Consider the following 16,313-nt stretch of genomic DNA (forward strand, 5'->3'; position numbering starts at 1 on the left):
GCACTGCAGGAGGTCCAGGATGGACATGTCGTCTAAGGAATGGGAGGGAGAATTGAAATGGTTTGCGACTGGGGGGTGCAGTTGTTTGTTGCGAACCGAGTGTAGGCGTTCTGCAAAGCAGTCTCCAAGCCTCCGCTTGGTTTCCCCCAATGTACAGAAGGCCACATCTGGAATAGCAGATACAGTATACCACATTAGGTTGCAGTCCTTGAAAAACGAGGACATCTGAGATGTTCTGGAGTGAAATGCCTCATCCTGGGAGCAGATGCGGTGGAGGCAAAGGAATTGAGAAGAGGGGATGGCATTTTTGCAGGAAGGTGGGTGGGAGGAGGTGTATTCTAGGTAGCTGTGTGAGTCGGTGGGCTTGAAATGGATACCGGTTTCCAGGTAGTTGCCGGAGATGGAAACAGAGAGGTCCAGGAAGGAGAGAGAGGTATCAGAGATGGACCAGGTGAACTTAAGGTTGGGGTGGAAGGTGTTGGTGAATTGGATGCTTGAGCTCCTCGTGGGAGCACAAAGTGGCTCCGATACAGTCATCAATGAAACAGAGGCAGAGGTGGGGTTTGGGGCCGGTGTAGGTACGGAAGCGGGATTGTTCCATGTAACCTATAAAGAGGCAGGCATAGCTTGGGCCCATGTGGGTACCCATGGCCACCCCCTTTGTCTGTAGGAACTGGGAGGAAATGAAAGAGAAGTTGTTGAGGGTGAGGACAAGTTTGGCTAAGCAGACGAGGGTGCCCCTACTATCTCTGTGTCAAGAGAGATGTTGAGATTGTACTGGAGGTGAATGGGCTGCATGCTGGGTTTCAGGCAGAACAGGAGCCTGAAGGTAGAAACACAAAACAAAGGCAACAATTTCATTGGATATTTAAAAGGACAAACTCCTCGGGTGCATGGTGGACTCAATCATTGGCTCATGAGCGACTTCAGGTGTGCACTTGGGAAGAGTGGGCACGAAGCACTCAGGTAGTGTTATCACTCTGCTATGATTATGGGGCTGTAAGAGGTGTGGACAAGGCTTCTAGATGCAGCTGGGAGGCTAACAGAACAGAAGGAATCATAGAATCTCTATAGCATGGAAACAGGCCATTCGGCCCAACAAGTCCTTTGTGACCCTTGGAGCATCCCACCCAGACTCATCCCCCTATAACCCACCTAGGCTACACATCCCTGAACATTATGTCCAATTTAGCATGGCCAATCCACCTAACCTGCGCATTTTTGGACTGCGGGAAGAAACCAGAACGTCCGGAAGAAACCCAGGCAGACACGAGGAGAATGTGCAAACTCTGCACGGACAGCCACCCGAGAGTGGAATTGAACCCAAGTCCCTGGCGCTGCACTGTGCCAATGGACGGCAGCAGCAGGCAAAAAGAACACGCCTGTCAGATTTTGGGAATTTAGGCACAGTCAATTTGAAATCTGTAATTATAAAGCAGGATCAATAAAGCATTGCCTGTGATAATGACTGAAGTGGTTCTTTCATGAAAGGGGCACAATTTAAGCCTGAGTTGAGGAGGACTTTCTTCTTTCCCAGGATAGAGAGTCTGTGGGAACTCCTTGTCGCAGAGAGCTGTGAGAGCAGAGTCCTTATGTTTATTTAAGGCTCAGGTAGTTAGATTCTTCATCGGTCAGCGAGTCAAGGGTTACAGGCAAAGGGCGGAATGTGGATGTGAGGAATATCAGATCAGCCATGATCCTATTAAATGGTGCAGCAGGATCAAGGTGTTGAATGGCCTACTCCTCTTCTTATTCCTTATGGTCTTCTCGTCTTATTAGAATTAGAATTAGTTTTATTGTCACATGTACTCAAGTGAGTATTGTGAAAAACGTACAAGTTGCCACTTATGGCTCTACCTTACGTACAAAGGCCCCAGGACTTAAAAGATCCCACATTGCAGATGCTGGACTATAGGGAAGGAACCACAAAATATTTGCTTGGGCTGGTTTACACTTAACAAGTTCCATAGAATCATAGAATCTCTACAGTGTGGAAGCAGGCCACTCAGCCCACTGAACCCACTCTCTGAAAAGCATTCCACCCAAACCCACCCCATTTACATTACCCCTGTATTTCCCATGGCTAATCCACCTAGGCTGCACATTCCTGGACACTACGGGGAATTTAGCACAGTCAGTCCACCTAGCCTGCACATCTTTGGACTGTGGGAGGAAACTGGAGCACCCAGAGAAAACCCATAGAGACACAGGGAGAGTGTGCAAACTCCACACAGTCACCAAGTCTGGAATTGAACTGGGTCTCTGGGACTGTGAGGCTACAGTGCTAATCACAGAGCCACTGTGCTATCCAACATATGTATGTGGTTGACTGTTAACTGCCCTTTGAAGAACATTTGCATGCCTCCATAGGGTATGGCCAATTAATACTAGCCTTACTAGCAATGCCCAAACAACCAGAATAATTAACTTGTAGAAGCTTACCACTAACTGACATCAAGGGTCTAGGCCCGAAACGTCGGCTTTTGTGCTCCTAAGATGCTGCTCGGCCTGCTGCGTTCATCCAACTCCACACTTTGTTATCTCGGCTTTACAAAAAACAGTTTTCCCCAAAGCAGCCTGTTTGGAACACTTCCAGTGTATACTTGAAAAGAGAATGGAGGTCATAGCTGTATGTTTTTGTGTTACTGTGCACCAAACTATCTTTGTACAATGCAATAATGAACCATTAAACAGCAGAGGCATGAATGCGTACAGTCTTTGATTGAGAGGGATTAACTGGCAAGAATTTTTCATGTGAACTGCCCTAAAGGATAATGGAATATTGTCTAAATGTTGCAATATTGCTCACAAAATTTGCTTTGTTTTTGTAAAACAAAGATCTGTGGACACCGGAAATCTGAAACAAAGACAGAAAACACTGGAGAAATTCAGCATCTGTGGAGAGAAAAACAGAATCAGTGTTTGGTGTCCAGAACTGAAAAGAGCTGGGGATTGGTGGCATTTATGATGATAATGACAGGGGTGTGGGATGGGGGCAGGGGGGAGAGAGAGAGAGAAGGGGGAAGCAGATAAATGATAGTAAACCAGGAAAGAAGTAAATGCTGAATAGGTGATAATGAGAATGGTGAATCGGTGATAATGGGTTGGCTGTGCTGGGGCCAACCGATGGAAAGCAGGAGCTAACGGTGTTGGGGTAGGTCAAACTTGCATGGAGGTGTTCACACTCCAAAATATTTAAATTTCTGCCTAGGTACTCTCTCAGAAGGGCTTACAGCTCAACACTGAGTTTAGCCATGATGATAGTGAATGACAGAGCAGGCTCAAAGGCTCAGAGATAGTAGGAACTGCAGATGCTGGAGAATCTGAGATAACAAGGTGTAGAGCTGGATGAACATAGCAGGCCACGCAGCATCAGAGGGGCAGGAAGGCTGACGTTTTGGGCCCAGACTCAAAGGCTCAATGGCCTACTCCTGCTTTTATTTTCTATGTTACTATGACCTGTGCCAAATTGTTGAGGTGACAAGTGAAAAACTCTTACTCAGACTCAAGAGTTTCAATTAGTGGCTGTGTTTTCAACTGCCTAGTCCTAAACTCTGGAATTCTGTTCTATTACTCTCTATAAAATTCTGCTACCCTTGGACAAAGCACGTTGTCACCTGACCGAATATCACTTTATGTGGCATCAAGACCGTCCAAGGTAGAGGTGCTATATACATACAAGTCCTTTAAATTACACATCAATCAGATGCACGAGTTGTTCACCGAACTTTCATTTTCCCATTTTTCCGATTAGCAAACTACAAGGTACACGAGGCAGATCGATTAGTTCACCACAATGTACCTGCATATTCCATCGCACTGCGAACGGTCGGATTTAAACTAAACGAAGGCCCAGGTACAGTAACTGATGTTCTGAATGTTTTCCATTATCTTTAATATTTGACACAGGTTATCACTCTTATATTTCTGCATTCTCAGTGTTCAAAACATTGAAGAAGCCCAGAATTCCAAAGTGTGATTGGCTTTAAAGTTTGATACAATGATACAAAAATTGTTTTTGACAAACTCTCAAGGCATAGGCAAATAAAGATTTAAAAACTATCAAACCAAAAAGTCAACAATATTTTAAATATTTAGACAATGTTGACCTTATAGATGTCACTAAACAACATATGACAAGTAACTCATCCTCATCTCTGACTTGTTTAAATAGAGTCCTGTGTTTTGGACCTAGGGCAAGGCTTCCCAGAGTTGGGGGTCAGCAGCTGAAATTTTGGTGTTGTGAGCTCTGAAACAGGAAAGGGCAACATAGAGCACCAACCAAGTTACAACAGCCATGACCCGTTCTCATCATCTCTCTCACAATTCCACTGAAGGATCATGATTATATTCAAGGCTTGAAATGGGATGACTTTGGGAAACAGTTTGGGAAGCTCAGATTTAGCTTCCTGGTCACCCACACTCACTCCCAACGCCCACACTCACTCCCTGGTCATATGCACTCCCTCCCCATTCACCCACACTCCCTCCCAGTAGTCTGAGGCCAGTTCCTCGCCACAGAAATTAAAGAAGAACTCTCACCATGTGAGTGAAACTGTTTGAAAGAGGTGCTCCCTATTGCTGCACCAGTTTGCAAAGGGGTGTTTCCCTGCTGGAACAATTTTTATCGGTGCCATATTTTAATAGATTCCCTGAGTGTAAAAGGGTTTCCGGCTAAAAATGTGTGGTTCAATCTAGGGTGACCCCTTAGTGAAGATTAATGTGATTATTCACCTTAGAGCAGAGAAAGAAAAGTAGATTTTATGCGATTGTTCAAAATCATGAAGACTTCTGTTGAGGTAAGGAGAAACTATCTCCAGTGACACAAGGATCCATAACCATATGACACGCATCAAAAATGGTAAAAATCCACGATGAGTTAAGGAATTATGTGTAATGCAACAAATTGTTATGAACTGAAACACACTCACTGTCAGAAAGCACACAACACTGGGTATAGGTTTCTTTGAAAACACAAGCTTTCGGAGCCTCAGTCTTTCTTCAGGTGTTAGTGAGAGAGGGAGTAGCAGACACAGAATTTATAAGTAAAAGATCAAAGGTTGACACCCCTGATGAGGATGTACTAAACAAACCTACAATGCTATTAAACCTTTAATCAGTGAAAAGGTTTTAATTGATTAATTCGTATATGTAAATCCCGAATTTCTTTCAAGTCACTGTCCTGGGAGAATGAAAGGTCTTATCAGTGTAAAGAAGAGGTGACATTTTAGGTCAGACAATGCATGTTACCTTTTCTTGGAATCTGTCTGTGTTTGAGTTTAGAGTCAGACTGGTTTTATTTCTAAAGTAGGAATTTATAAAACCCCACATAGACTGACTGTCTATAAATTGTGTGCTTTTTGAACAAAATAAAATGTATCTGCAAATACAAATTTACCCCATTGATTCATGGATATATGTGTGTGTGTGTGTGTGTGTGTGTGTGTGTGTGTGTGTGTGTGTCTGTGTTTGTGTGTGTGTGTGTGTATTTGTGGGGGGTACAGAGAATGTGCGTGTGTGTGTCTGTGTGCGTGTTAGTGTGTGTGTGTCAGTGTGTCTGTGTGTTAATGTATGTGTCAGTGTGTTTGTATGAGTGAGTGTGTGTGTATGTATGCGTGTGTGAGTGTACAGTGTGGTGGGATCACAAATAGTGTGACATGCTGAGGCTATCCCCAGGGGTACCAAACTTGGCCATCAGTCTCTGTTCAGCAACTCTGTGTTGTTGCGTATCCCGAAGGCTGCCTTGGAGGAGGTTTACCCGAAGATCTGAAGCCGAATGTCCTTGACCCTGAAGTGCTCACCCACAGGGAGGGAACGCCTCTGAGGGCGATTGTTGCGCGGTGTCCATTCATCCATTGTTGTGGTGTCTGCATAGTCTGACCATTGTACCATGCCTCAGGGCATCCTTGCCTGCAGCGTATGAGATAGACACAGTTGGCCGAGTCACATGAGTATCTGCTGTACGTGTGGTGTTCCCACATGTGATGGTAGTGTCCATGTTGTAGATCTGACCTGTCTTGCAGACCGAGTCAGAAATCACATGACAATAGGTTATAGTCCAACAGATTTATTTAAACCACAAGCTTTCAGAGCCTCAATCCTTCTTCAGGTGTCTTGCAGAGGTTACATTGACAGGGCTGTATAGCATTGTGGTTGACGTTGTCCTGAATGCTCGGTAGTTTTCTGCGAACAATGGTCTGTTTAAGGTTTGGAGATTGTTTGAAGGTGAGTAGTGGAGGCATGAGGAAGATCTTGGTGTGGTGCTTATCCTCATCAATAATGTGTTGAAGGCTGCAAAGAACATGGTGTAGTTTCTCTGCTCCTGGAAAGTATTGGATGGTGAGGGGCACCTTATTGGACATACCTGGTGTCTGTCTTCGGAGCAGGTCAGTAGGGTTTTTCACTGTGGCACAGTGGAACTGGCAATTGCTAAGCATTGTATCCCATTCCTATGAAGGTATCCTTCAACATCTTCAGGTGACTGTCTCATTCCTCCTCATCTGAACAGATTCTGTGTATGCGTAGGGCTTGTCTGTAGGGGGTCGCTGTTTTAATATGTTTCAGGTGGAAGCTAGAGAGGGGCAGCATCGTGAGGTTATCTGTGGGCTTGTAGTAGAGTGAGGTACTGAGGTGTCTGTCCCTGATGGAGATATGTGTGTCCAAGAATGAGACTGTCGGATGGTGGAATGAAACTTGTTGATATTGCAATTCAGTTGTTTCAGTGATTTCTCACCATGAGTCCAAAGGAAGAAATGTTGCCAATGTATCTGGTGTATAGCATTGGTCAGAAGTTCTGTGCAGCAAAGAAATCTTGTTCGAACCTGTGCATGAAAATGTTGGCATAGTGGGGAGCAAGTCTGGTCCCCATGGCTGTTCCATGTGTCTGGATGAAGAACTGGTTGTCGAAAGTGAAGACACTGTAATCATGGATGAAGTGGTTGAGGTGTAGTATGGTGTAGCTGGAAATTGGCAGTTGTTGGTATTGAGTACTGAGGCTGTTGCTGTGACCCCGTTGTCATGGGGGATGCTGGATTAGAGTGCCAAAACATCCCATTGTGACAAGGAATGTTCCTTGTTCAACTGGTCCATGGCTACTGAGTTTCTGTCAGAAATCTGTGATGTCATGACAGAAGCTGGGGGTTCCCTGTACAATGGGTTTCAAGATGCCCTCGACGTAGCCGGCGAGATTCTCACACAGGGTCCCATTACCTGATACGATGGGATGTCCAGGTGTATTGACTTTGTGCATCTTCGGAAGGCAGGAGAAAAACGCGGGATGAGAGTGCGTAGGATACTGTAAAGGACTGGATCAAAAATCTTGACCAATCTGTTCAGTTGAAGGGTATGTTCTTTGGTCTGATCCGTAGGTGTCCGTAGTGTTCCTGATCGTTCAGCGGTCGGTACACTTCCTTGCAGTAGACTGTTCTAATCTATACGACAATGGCTCCTCCTTTGTCTGCTGGTTAGATGACAATGTTGCGATTGGTCTTGAGAGTACGGGAATGGTGTTGTGTTGTGCCTGGGAGACGTTTTGCACTACCTTATGGGTGTGGCTGATAAATCTGGTGTTCGCACATTCCCTGAAGTCTTGAGAAAACCTGTCAAACCCCGGGCAGAGGGGTCCAATTCAAAGCCTCCTTTGCCCACTCCCGCATGGATCTCTCAGTGTGAGTATGAAAGAGGATCTGTGTGAGTGCAGTGGCAGTGTGCCTATTTGGGAAGCCATTTCAAAGAGCCAGAATCAAGTATGAAAGAGTGAATGACCCCTATCTGTGCTGTGAGAGGGATTCTGAGGAACAACCCTTCGGCTATAGGTATCAGTTAGCTCCTGTTTGTTGTTGTCCGAAATCTCAGCTGCCTGTCTGGGCCCAGCATCAATTCTGTGGGCCGCGTGAATGGCTCAGCTCAGCTCTGTTTCCTTCTCTGCTCTAGGGCCTGCGCGATACAAGGATGTGCCAGTGTCTGGGCCAAAAATCCCACACCTGAAGGCAGCACCTGCCTACTCCATCTCCCAGAAAACTGCATTTGGCAGCATGCTGAGTAACATCGTGAAGGTAAGTGAGTTCAATCCTGGGAGACTGTGTTGCTGCTGGTTTCATTTCTGGGCTCTCGTTCTTAATGCTGGGGGTAAAACATGCAACGTTTGGGGACATTGTGGTGGGGGGTGGGTATTGCAGTTTGAACGGAGTCGGGTACATTGTCCACTCCTTACCCCATCCTTGTTAGCTTCCAGTGTGAAGTGTTCCCATGTTGGATCCCGGGCGGCACTGCAGGCATCTTCACCCAAACCTACTGGGAAACCAGTCACAACCAGTAGTGACTGACATCTATTGTTCCAACTTGCCTTTCTTTCTGTAAAATAGAGCTCCAGTACTATTAGTACAGTCACACATCCATGTTTTTGTCAGTTTTTGTTGGTTCTGCCCACTTTGGGAATTGAAGCCAGGGCAAGTAGGTGTGGAGGGAGTTCAGTTCTTTCCGGTTGCCTTCAGGGACAGAAGGTGAGAGCCACCTTGAAAAACACTGTGCCACCCCGACCCCTCCGCCCTCCGCACCCCACTGCTGTCGAGGATGCCGCAGTCCTGACTGCCTGACAGGACTGAGGGAGTGTGTTGAAGACACCAAGGTCCAAGTGTAAAAGCCAACACATGGATATTGAAGATGTCACATCACCAATTGCAGAGCAAGGACCTCTCCCAATGTCCCAGTCAACAGTTCTTCTCAAGTAACAGCAGTAGGAATCAACTGTTAGTGGGATTTTATTGTTCCAAAGCAGACAGTGGCATTGCGTTACATAAAGTTCATGACATTGACAATTATTTCTATGGGAGGCACTTTTGGGATGTTTCGAAGGGATGCAGCAAAACCTCAAACCTGGGAACACCAGAGCGTGCATGCTCATGTCCAAGGCTACTTAAAAATGTATCATTATTTCTTCAATCAAACCTGGGTCAGAATCCACAAATTCTCCTCCCAGTATCACTTCCCCAACAGCCCCCACTACCACCAACCTCCACCTCCTGCAATCACCCTTCCCCACTGCTACCACTATGGCCCCCACCATCACTATCACTATCACCTCACCAACATTTAACCCGTCCCCCCACTGCCACCACACTTCCCTTCACCCCCCATAGGCACCACACTTCCCTTCACCCCCCATAGTCACCACACTTCCCTTCACCCCCCATAGTCACCACACTTCCCTTCACCCCCCATAGGCACCACACTTCCCTTCACCCCCCATAGTCACCACACTTCCCTTCACCCCCCATAGGCACCACACTTCCCTTCACCCCCCATAGTCACCACACTTCCCTTCACCCCACATAGTCACCACACTTCCCTTCACCCCGCCATAGCTACCACACTTCCCGTCACCCCCCATAGTCACCAAACTTCCCTTAACCCCCCATAGTCACCACACTTCCACCCGCCATAGTCACCACACTTCCCTTCACCCCCCATAGTCACCACACTTCCCTTCCCCCCCCCACCGCCACCACACTTCCCGTCACCCCCCCATAGTCACCACACTTCCCTTCACCCCCCACCACCACCACACTTCCCTTAACCCCCTATAGCCACCACACTTCCCTTCCCCCCCCACCGCCACCGCACCTCCCTTCACCCCCCCATAGTCACCACACTTCCCTTCCCCCCCCACCGCCACCACACTTCCCTTCACCCCCCATAGCCACCACACTTCCCTTCCCCCCCCACGGCCACCACACTTCCCTTCACCCCCCCCATAGTCACCACACTTCCCTTCACCCCCCACCGCCACCACACTTCCCTTCACCCCCCATAGTCACCACACTTCCCTTCCCCCCCCACCGCCACCACACTTCCCTTCACCCCCCCCATAGTCACCACACTTCCCTTCCCCCCCGCACCGCCACCACACTTCCCTTCACCCCCATAGCCACCACACTTCCCTTCACCCCCCACCACCACCACACTTCTCTTAACCCCCCATAGTCACCACACTTCCCTTAACCCCCCATAGCCACCACACTTCCCTTAACCTCCCATGGTCACCACACTTCCCTTCACCCCCCATGGCCACCGCACTTCCCTTCACCCCCCATAGTCACCACACTTCCCTTCCCCCCCCATAGTCATCACACTTCCCTTCACCCCCCATGGCCACCGCACTTCCCTTCACCCCCCATAGTCACCACACTTCCCTTCCCCCCCCATAGTCATCACACTTCCATTCACACCCCATAGTCACCACACTTCCCTTCACCCCCCCATAGTCACCACAATTCCCCTAACCCCCCATAGTCACCACACTTCCCTTCACCCCCCATAGTCACCACACTTCCCTTCACCCCCCATAGTCACCACACTTCCCTTAACCCCCCATAGTCACCACACTTCCCTTCACCCCCCATAGTCACCACACTTCCCTTCACCCCCCATAGTCACCACACTTCCCTTCACCCCCCATAATCACCACACTTCCCTTAACCCCCCATAGTCACCACACTTCCCTTCACCCCCCACCGCCACCGCACTTCCCTTAACCCCCCATAGTCACCACACTTCCCTTCACCCCCCCATAGCCACCACACTTCCCTTCACCCGCCACCGCCACCACACTTCCCTTCACCCGCCATAGCCAAAACACTTCCCTTCTCCCCCCATAGTCACCACACTTCCCTTCACCCCCCCCATAGTCACCGCACTTCCCTTCACCCCCCATAGCCACCACACTTCCCTTCACCCGCCATAGTCACAACACTTCCTTCACCCCCCATAGTCATCACACTTCCCTTAATCCCCCGTAGTCATCACACTTCCCTTCACCCCCCGTAGTCATCACACTTCCCTTCACCCCCCCATAGCCACCACACTTCCCTTCACCCCCCCAAAGTCACCACACTTCCCTTCACCCCCCATAGCCACCACACTTCCCTTCACCCGCCACCGCCACCACACTTCCCTTCACCCGCCATAGCCAAAACACTTCCCTTCTCCCCCCATAGTCACCACACTTCCCTTCACCCCCCCCATAGTCACCACACTTCCCTTCTCCCCCCATAGTCACCACACTTCCCTTCACCCCCCATAGTCACCACACTTCCCTTCACCCGCCATAGTCACAACACTTCCTTCACCCCCCATAGTCATCACACTTCCCTTAATCCCCCGTAGTCATCACACTTGCCTTCACCCCCCGTAGTCATCACACTTCCCTTCACCACCCCATAGTCACCACACTTCCCTTCACCCCCCATAGCCACCACACTTCCCTTCACCCCCCATAGTCACCACACTTCCCTTCACCCCCCCATAGCCACCACACTTCCCTTCACCCCCCACCGCCACCACAGTTCCCTTCAACCCCCCATAGTCACCACACTTCCCTCAAACCCCATAGCCACCACATTTATCTCCCCGCCGACTGCCACCACACTTCCATCCCCCCGCACTGCCAACACACTTCTCCCCCACCCCCACCACTGCCAACACACTTCTCTGCCACCCCTCGCCCACTGCCACCAAATTTCGCCTCCCCACCCCACTGCCACCACACTTCCCTTTCCCCATCCCCACCTAACTTCCCCTCCCCGCCCCACTGCCACCACACTTCCCTTTCCCCATCGCCACCACAACTTCGCTTCTCCGGCCCCTGCCACCACACTTCCCTTCCCCCATCACCACCAAACTTGCCCTCCCCACCCCACTGCCACCACACTTCCCTTTCCCCATCCCCACCTAACTTCCCCTCCCCGCCCCACTGCCACCACACTTCCCTTTCCCCATCGCCACCACAACTTCGCTTCTCCGGCCCCTGCCACCACACTTCCCTTCCCCCATCACCACCAAACTTGCCCTCCCCGCCCCACTGCCACCACACTTCCCTTCCCCTATCGCCACCAAACTTCCCTTTCCCCCCATCGCCCCACTGCCACCACACTTCCCCTCCCCTTCCCCCCATCGCCACCACACTTTCCTCCCCCCATTGCCACCAAACTTCCCTCTCCCCAAACCACTGCCACCATTCTTCCCTTCCCCCCACACCAACACACTTCATCTCCACGACCACACTTCTCCTCAACCACTCTGCACCCTCCCCCACTACACCCCCTCCCCGCCACTCCTGCCCCTTTCCCTACCCCCCACGCCCAAACTGTACTGTGAGTTTGCATGCAGCAGCCAGATTACAGTGGTTCATGTTAAAGGCTCACCATCGCATTCTTGGTGATATGAGGTTCTATGTCAATAAATGCTGGCCTTGCCATAGGTCCGCAGATAGCATTAAAAAAAATCTCAAATAAATAACTGACATTTTTTTTCCCAAAGCACCTTTATTCTTATTCTCTGAGACTGTGGCCTGTGCACCTCATGGTGCACAGAGGAAGAAACTGGCCACATCTCAATGAAAGTCAGAAGTCCCTTACTGACTCACATTTACGCCACCCCACAGCCCAAGCTGTTTGAGGTTCTAAAATGTGACAAAGTCACCCACCCTCACCTAGACCATTACAACATCCAGTCCACCAGAACTCTCTGTTTTGTGTCCTGGGAGCCTACTGATCAAAGTGACTGACTCACGGTGGGGGGTTGGGGTGGATGAGGGGCAGTTCAGAGTTGGGGGAGGAGGAATAGGGCACGGATGGGGAGAGGTGCTGCAGGTTCCAGATGAGGAACAGATTCCTTTTCTATCCCAGATGTTGATTGGGCCTCCCGACTCTCTAAGACAACCTGTATTTTGTGCATTAGTACGTAATGACAGTCTCAACTGAATGTTATTGCGCCTCATTGTTCTGATGTTTCCCATTGTCCCATCTGCCTGCTAAAAACTAGACAGTTATAAACCAGATCAGTAACCTGGTGACTCCATTCACACATGCTTTTCTGCCCCTCTGTAGGTCACCAACATCTCACAGCGGGTGCCACAGGCAACAACTGCACACACCCTCCCATCCATCAGGATCTCTATGATCCTGTTGGCAAAGAGGGATGCCAACCAATTCCATTGTCCAACATGTCCAGGGCAAATAAAATGAATTGTGCAGTGTCGCTGTAGCTGCTGCTGCTTAACCAAGTACATTGCTGGGCATTAAAGATGGTACTGGGCATTAAAGATGGCACAGGAGATTCCAGGGAATCTCTAGAGCTCATGCAAGCAGCCAATTAGTCCTGCCATGGGGAGTACCAGAATATGACCAGTGGGGCACCATCAGAGTCTGGTGACTAGCTCCGGAGGTGAGTTTAGGCAGATAGTGGTGTAAAACTCATGAGCCCCGTGGGGTGAAACCCTCCTCAAAACTTGCCAGAAATGACACTGAGCCAATTTCCATTAAGGTTCAGCGCATGATTTACAACGCACTTTCTTAACCAAAGTTTCACCACAATGCAGGAACTCCCCAACCTGGCAACGCAAAACTGCCAGTTACGCTCCCCAAAATAGAGTAATTGCCATTCCTTTGGGGCCAGAAGTAGATTAAGGGCAGTCTTGCGTGTATACATTTCACAGTAGCAGTTGAGATTTCAATCACCAGATGTGTAACCAGGTGTTTGCTTATTAGACCTGTGTCTTTCTGGCTTTGTTCGATTCCAGCCTTGGGTGACTGTGTGGAGTTTGCACATTCTCCCTGTGTTTGTGTGAGTTTCCTCCGGGGGCTTTGTTTTCCTCCCACAGTCCAAAGGTGCGCAGGATAGGTGGATTGGCCGTGATAAGTTGCCCTGTAGTGGCTGGGGATCTGTATGCTGGATGAGTTAGCCATGAGAAATACAGGCTTATGGGGATAGGGTTGGGGGGCTGGGTTTTGGGCAAGATGCTCTTCAGAGGGTCACTGCAAACTTGATGGGCCGAATGGCCTCTTTCAGCACTGCAGAGACTATGATTTGGGCAGCCAGGATGCCCTCCGAAGAGCGAAGGTACCCCCTATATTTATGAGCATGGGGACACCTTTCAGGGGTTGGGTGGAGCAGTGGGTGCGATCTGTTATCCTCAGGTGGGGAGATAATGGGAACTGCATATGCTGCAGAATCCGAGATAACACAGTGTGGGGCTGGATGAAGCAGGCCAAGCAGCATCTTAGGAGCAGGAAGGCTGACGCACAAGCTGACAGCTGTGTTCATCCAAGAAAATAAAATGTGAGGCTGGATGAACACAGCAGGCCAAGCAGCATCTCAGGAGCACAAAAGCTGACGTTTCGGGCCTAGACCCTTCATCTCTGATGAATTCTCCAGCATCTGCAGTTCCCATTATCTCTATAGCTGTGTTCATCCAGCTCTGTCTTATCCTCAGGTGGGATCGGCGTTCATACCCATGCCGCTGCGTGAAGCCCAGGACAGGTTTCCCGCTGAGCCTGCCCTCCAAATCAGCAGCCTCTGCTGTTCTTCCCAGATCCCTCCATCCGATTTCAAATCCAGCGCAAACAAAATCCCTACCTCACCCAGGCACCGGTCCAAACATAGGGAGTGTCAATCTCACAGTGCCGCAGTCTCTCCCAGCTCTCTCCATGCGATCAGGAAATAAACATTGGATCCGCGCTAATTTTCAATTTGAATTGTTTTGCTCTCAGGTACAAATCTGATGCGGATTGTACTGCGAATATCAAAGGTATTATTAATGTACTCCAGCACACAGCAGTGAAACGTGCTGGATGAATACAGTTGGAATTTTGTTTTTCCTTAAAAACAAAACCGAAAGAACCGCGGATGCTGTAAGTCTGGAACAAAAACAGAATTTGCTGGAAAAGCTCAGCAGGTCTGGCAGCATCTGTGAAGAGAAAAATCAGAGTTAACGTTTCGGGTCCGGCGACGCTTCCTCAATTCTGAGGATTGAAAATTTTACGCACTAAGTATATTTTTGCAAAACAAATCTCACCAACGCCTTGCCTTTAACGTCATTTTCTTTACCTTTAATTGCAGACTCCAGGGCCGTGTGCTTACAAACACGTAGATACTGATGTGTTCAAAAACAGAGCACCCAAATACACCATAGTAGAACGCAATACCATTCCGGGAGACACTACATTGAAACCTGGACCAGCCCGCTACAGAGCAGAAAACGTAAGTAGCGGCTCTGAATAGGAACGTATAGCCAATGTGACGCTCACCCTAGGAACCAGTGCGTAACTATACCTCTGGGATTCTTGTGCTGTGGATAAAAATAGATCTGATTCCTGTGCTGTACTTTCAACATTTGGTCTGTGCTTGTATTGCTTTAATTTTAGTATTCTCATGTATAATATTTGAAGTGTTAAATTTAGTCATCTTTAAATTCATCCAAACTGGCTGATGTAGTAACACTGAACATTGACTGGCTGGCAAAGGGAAGTCCATTGCAAAGACTCTCCAGTATTTCACTCCGTCTGATAGAGTGGGTGCTAAGTGATGTGAAGGGAACAATTTTCACTCCAGGTGAGAATCAAGGAGAGGAGAGGAGAGGCCGCCATATAGTTGTGAGCCCCCTTCAGGGTGAAGCCTGGGAGATCTCCTTTGGAGGGCCCAAAAACAACTCTCGCCTGACAGGATCAAGTGGAATGTTCAACTGGTCACAATGCTTCATCAAATACAATCACAGAATCCATACAGTGTGGAAACAGGCTATTCGGCCCGACTGGTCCACACTGACCATCTGGAGAACATCCCAGCCAGACCCATCCCCCTACCTTATCCCATGGTTAATGGACCTGACCCACAGATCCCTAAACACTGAGTAAAACTGTACATCTTTGGACTGTGGGAGGGAACCAGAGCACCCACACAGACAGTTGTCTGAGGGTGGAATCAAACTGGGGTCCCTCGGGCTGTGAGGTGGCCGTGCTAGCCACCATGCCACTTGTTCTTCTTGTTACCACATTTAAATGGTGGCCTTATCAAAGTAGTTGGATTCTGAAGGGGCTTTCTACAGATGAGCTGAAAGGTTAAAATGGCAGGGGTTATGGTAAACAGGGAAGTTGAGGGTAGAGAAGTTTTGCACCCAAAGAGAAACTAAATTGCAAAATATGTAATCAAAAACAAAAGTGAAATGGATGTTATAAGTGCCATCCAAAGAGAATTCCATGTGCATCAGTCGAGAGAAGGGATTGAGGAGTATAGTGAGGAGCTACTTTCAGAGATGGAGTTAAAACTACCGCCTTCACTTTACTTACATTGGGCTCTTACCTTGTATGTTCCTAATTGGAGGGGCCGCCAACAGGACTGGAATACACATTCAGTAGAGACTGTCTTTTCAGCTTTCTATATTTGTGATTGTGAACTGAAACAGGAAAATGGCAGTTTTAAAAGCCAAAGATTATAGAAGGAGTGTTGCACTTTTTAAAATCAAGCTGGCTGGCACCCAT

The 16,313-nt window shown here is 48.7% G+C and overlaps 2 protein-coding genes across 6 annotated transcripts in view; one reads left to right on the forward strand and one right to left on the reverse strand.

Annotated features, from left to right (window-relative positions):
- The window catches only part of tymp (thymidine phosphorylase), a 60,538-nt gene extending 45,463 nt beyond the window's left edge, over positions 1 to 15,075 (reverse strand). For 4 of the 5 annotated variants that reach the window (XM_048554616.2, XM_048554617.2, XM_048554618.2 and 1 more), the window contains exon 1: positions 14,884 to 15,075. The gene's annotated coding sequence lies outside the window, so the exon portion shown is untranslated. Of the gene's footprint in view, positions 1 to 14,412; positions 14,434 to 14,883 lie in introns of those variants that run through there. The other variant, XM_059654523.1, reaches the window with a different exon arrangement.
- The window catches only part of cimap1b (ciliary microtubule associated protein 1B), a 37,700-nt gene that overhangs the window by 19,300 nt on the left and 2,087 nt on the right, over positions 1 to 16,313 (forward strand). Inside the window, exons 4-8 of the mRNA XM_059654469.1 lie at positions 3,755 to 3,856; positions 7,933 to 8,054; positions 14,270 to 14,444; positions 14,547 to 14,584; positions 14,896 to 15,036. Coding sequence (XP_059510452.1) covers positions 3,755 to 3,856; positions 7,933 to 8,054; positions 14,270 to 14,444; positions 14,547 to 14,584; positions 14,896 to 15,036 — 578 coding nt within the window. The remainder of the gene's footprint in view (positions 1 to 3,754; positions 3,857 to 7,932; positions 8,055 to 14,269; positions 14,445 to 14,546; positions 14,585 to 14,895; positions 15,037 to 16,313) is intronic.

Source organism: Stegostoma tigrinum, chromosome 25 (assembly GCF_030684315.1).
Source record: "Stegostoma tigrinum isolate sSteTig4 chromosome 25, sSteTig4.hap1, whole genome shotgun sequence".
NCBI classification, from domain to species: Eukaryota; Metazoa; Chordata; class Chondrichthyes; order Orectolobiformes; family Stegostomatidae; genus Stegostoma; species Stegostoma tigrinum.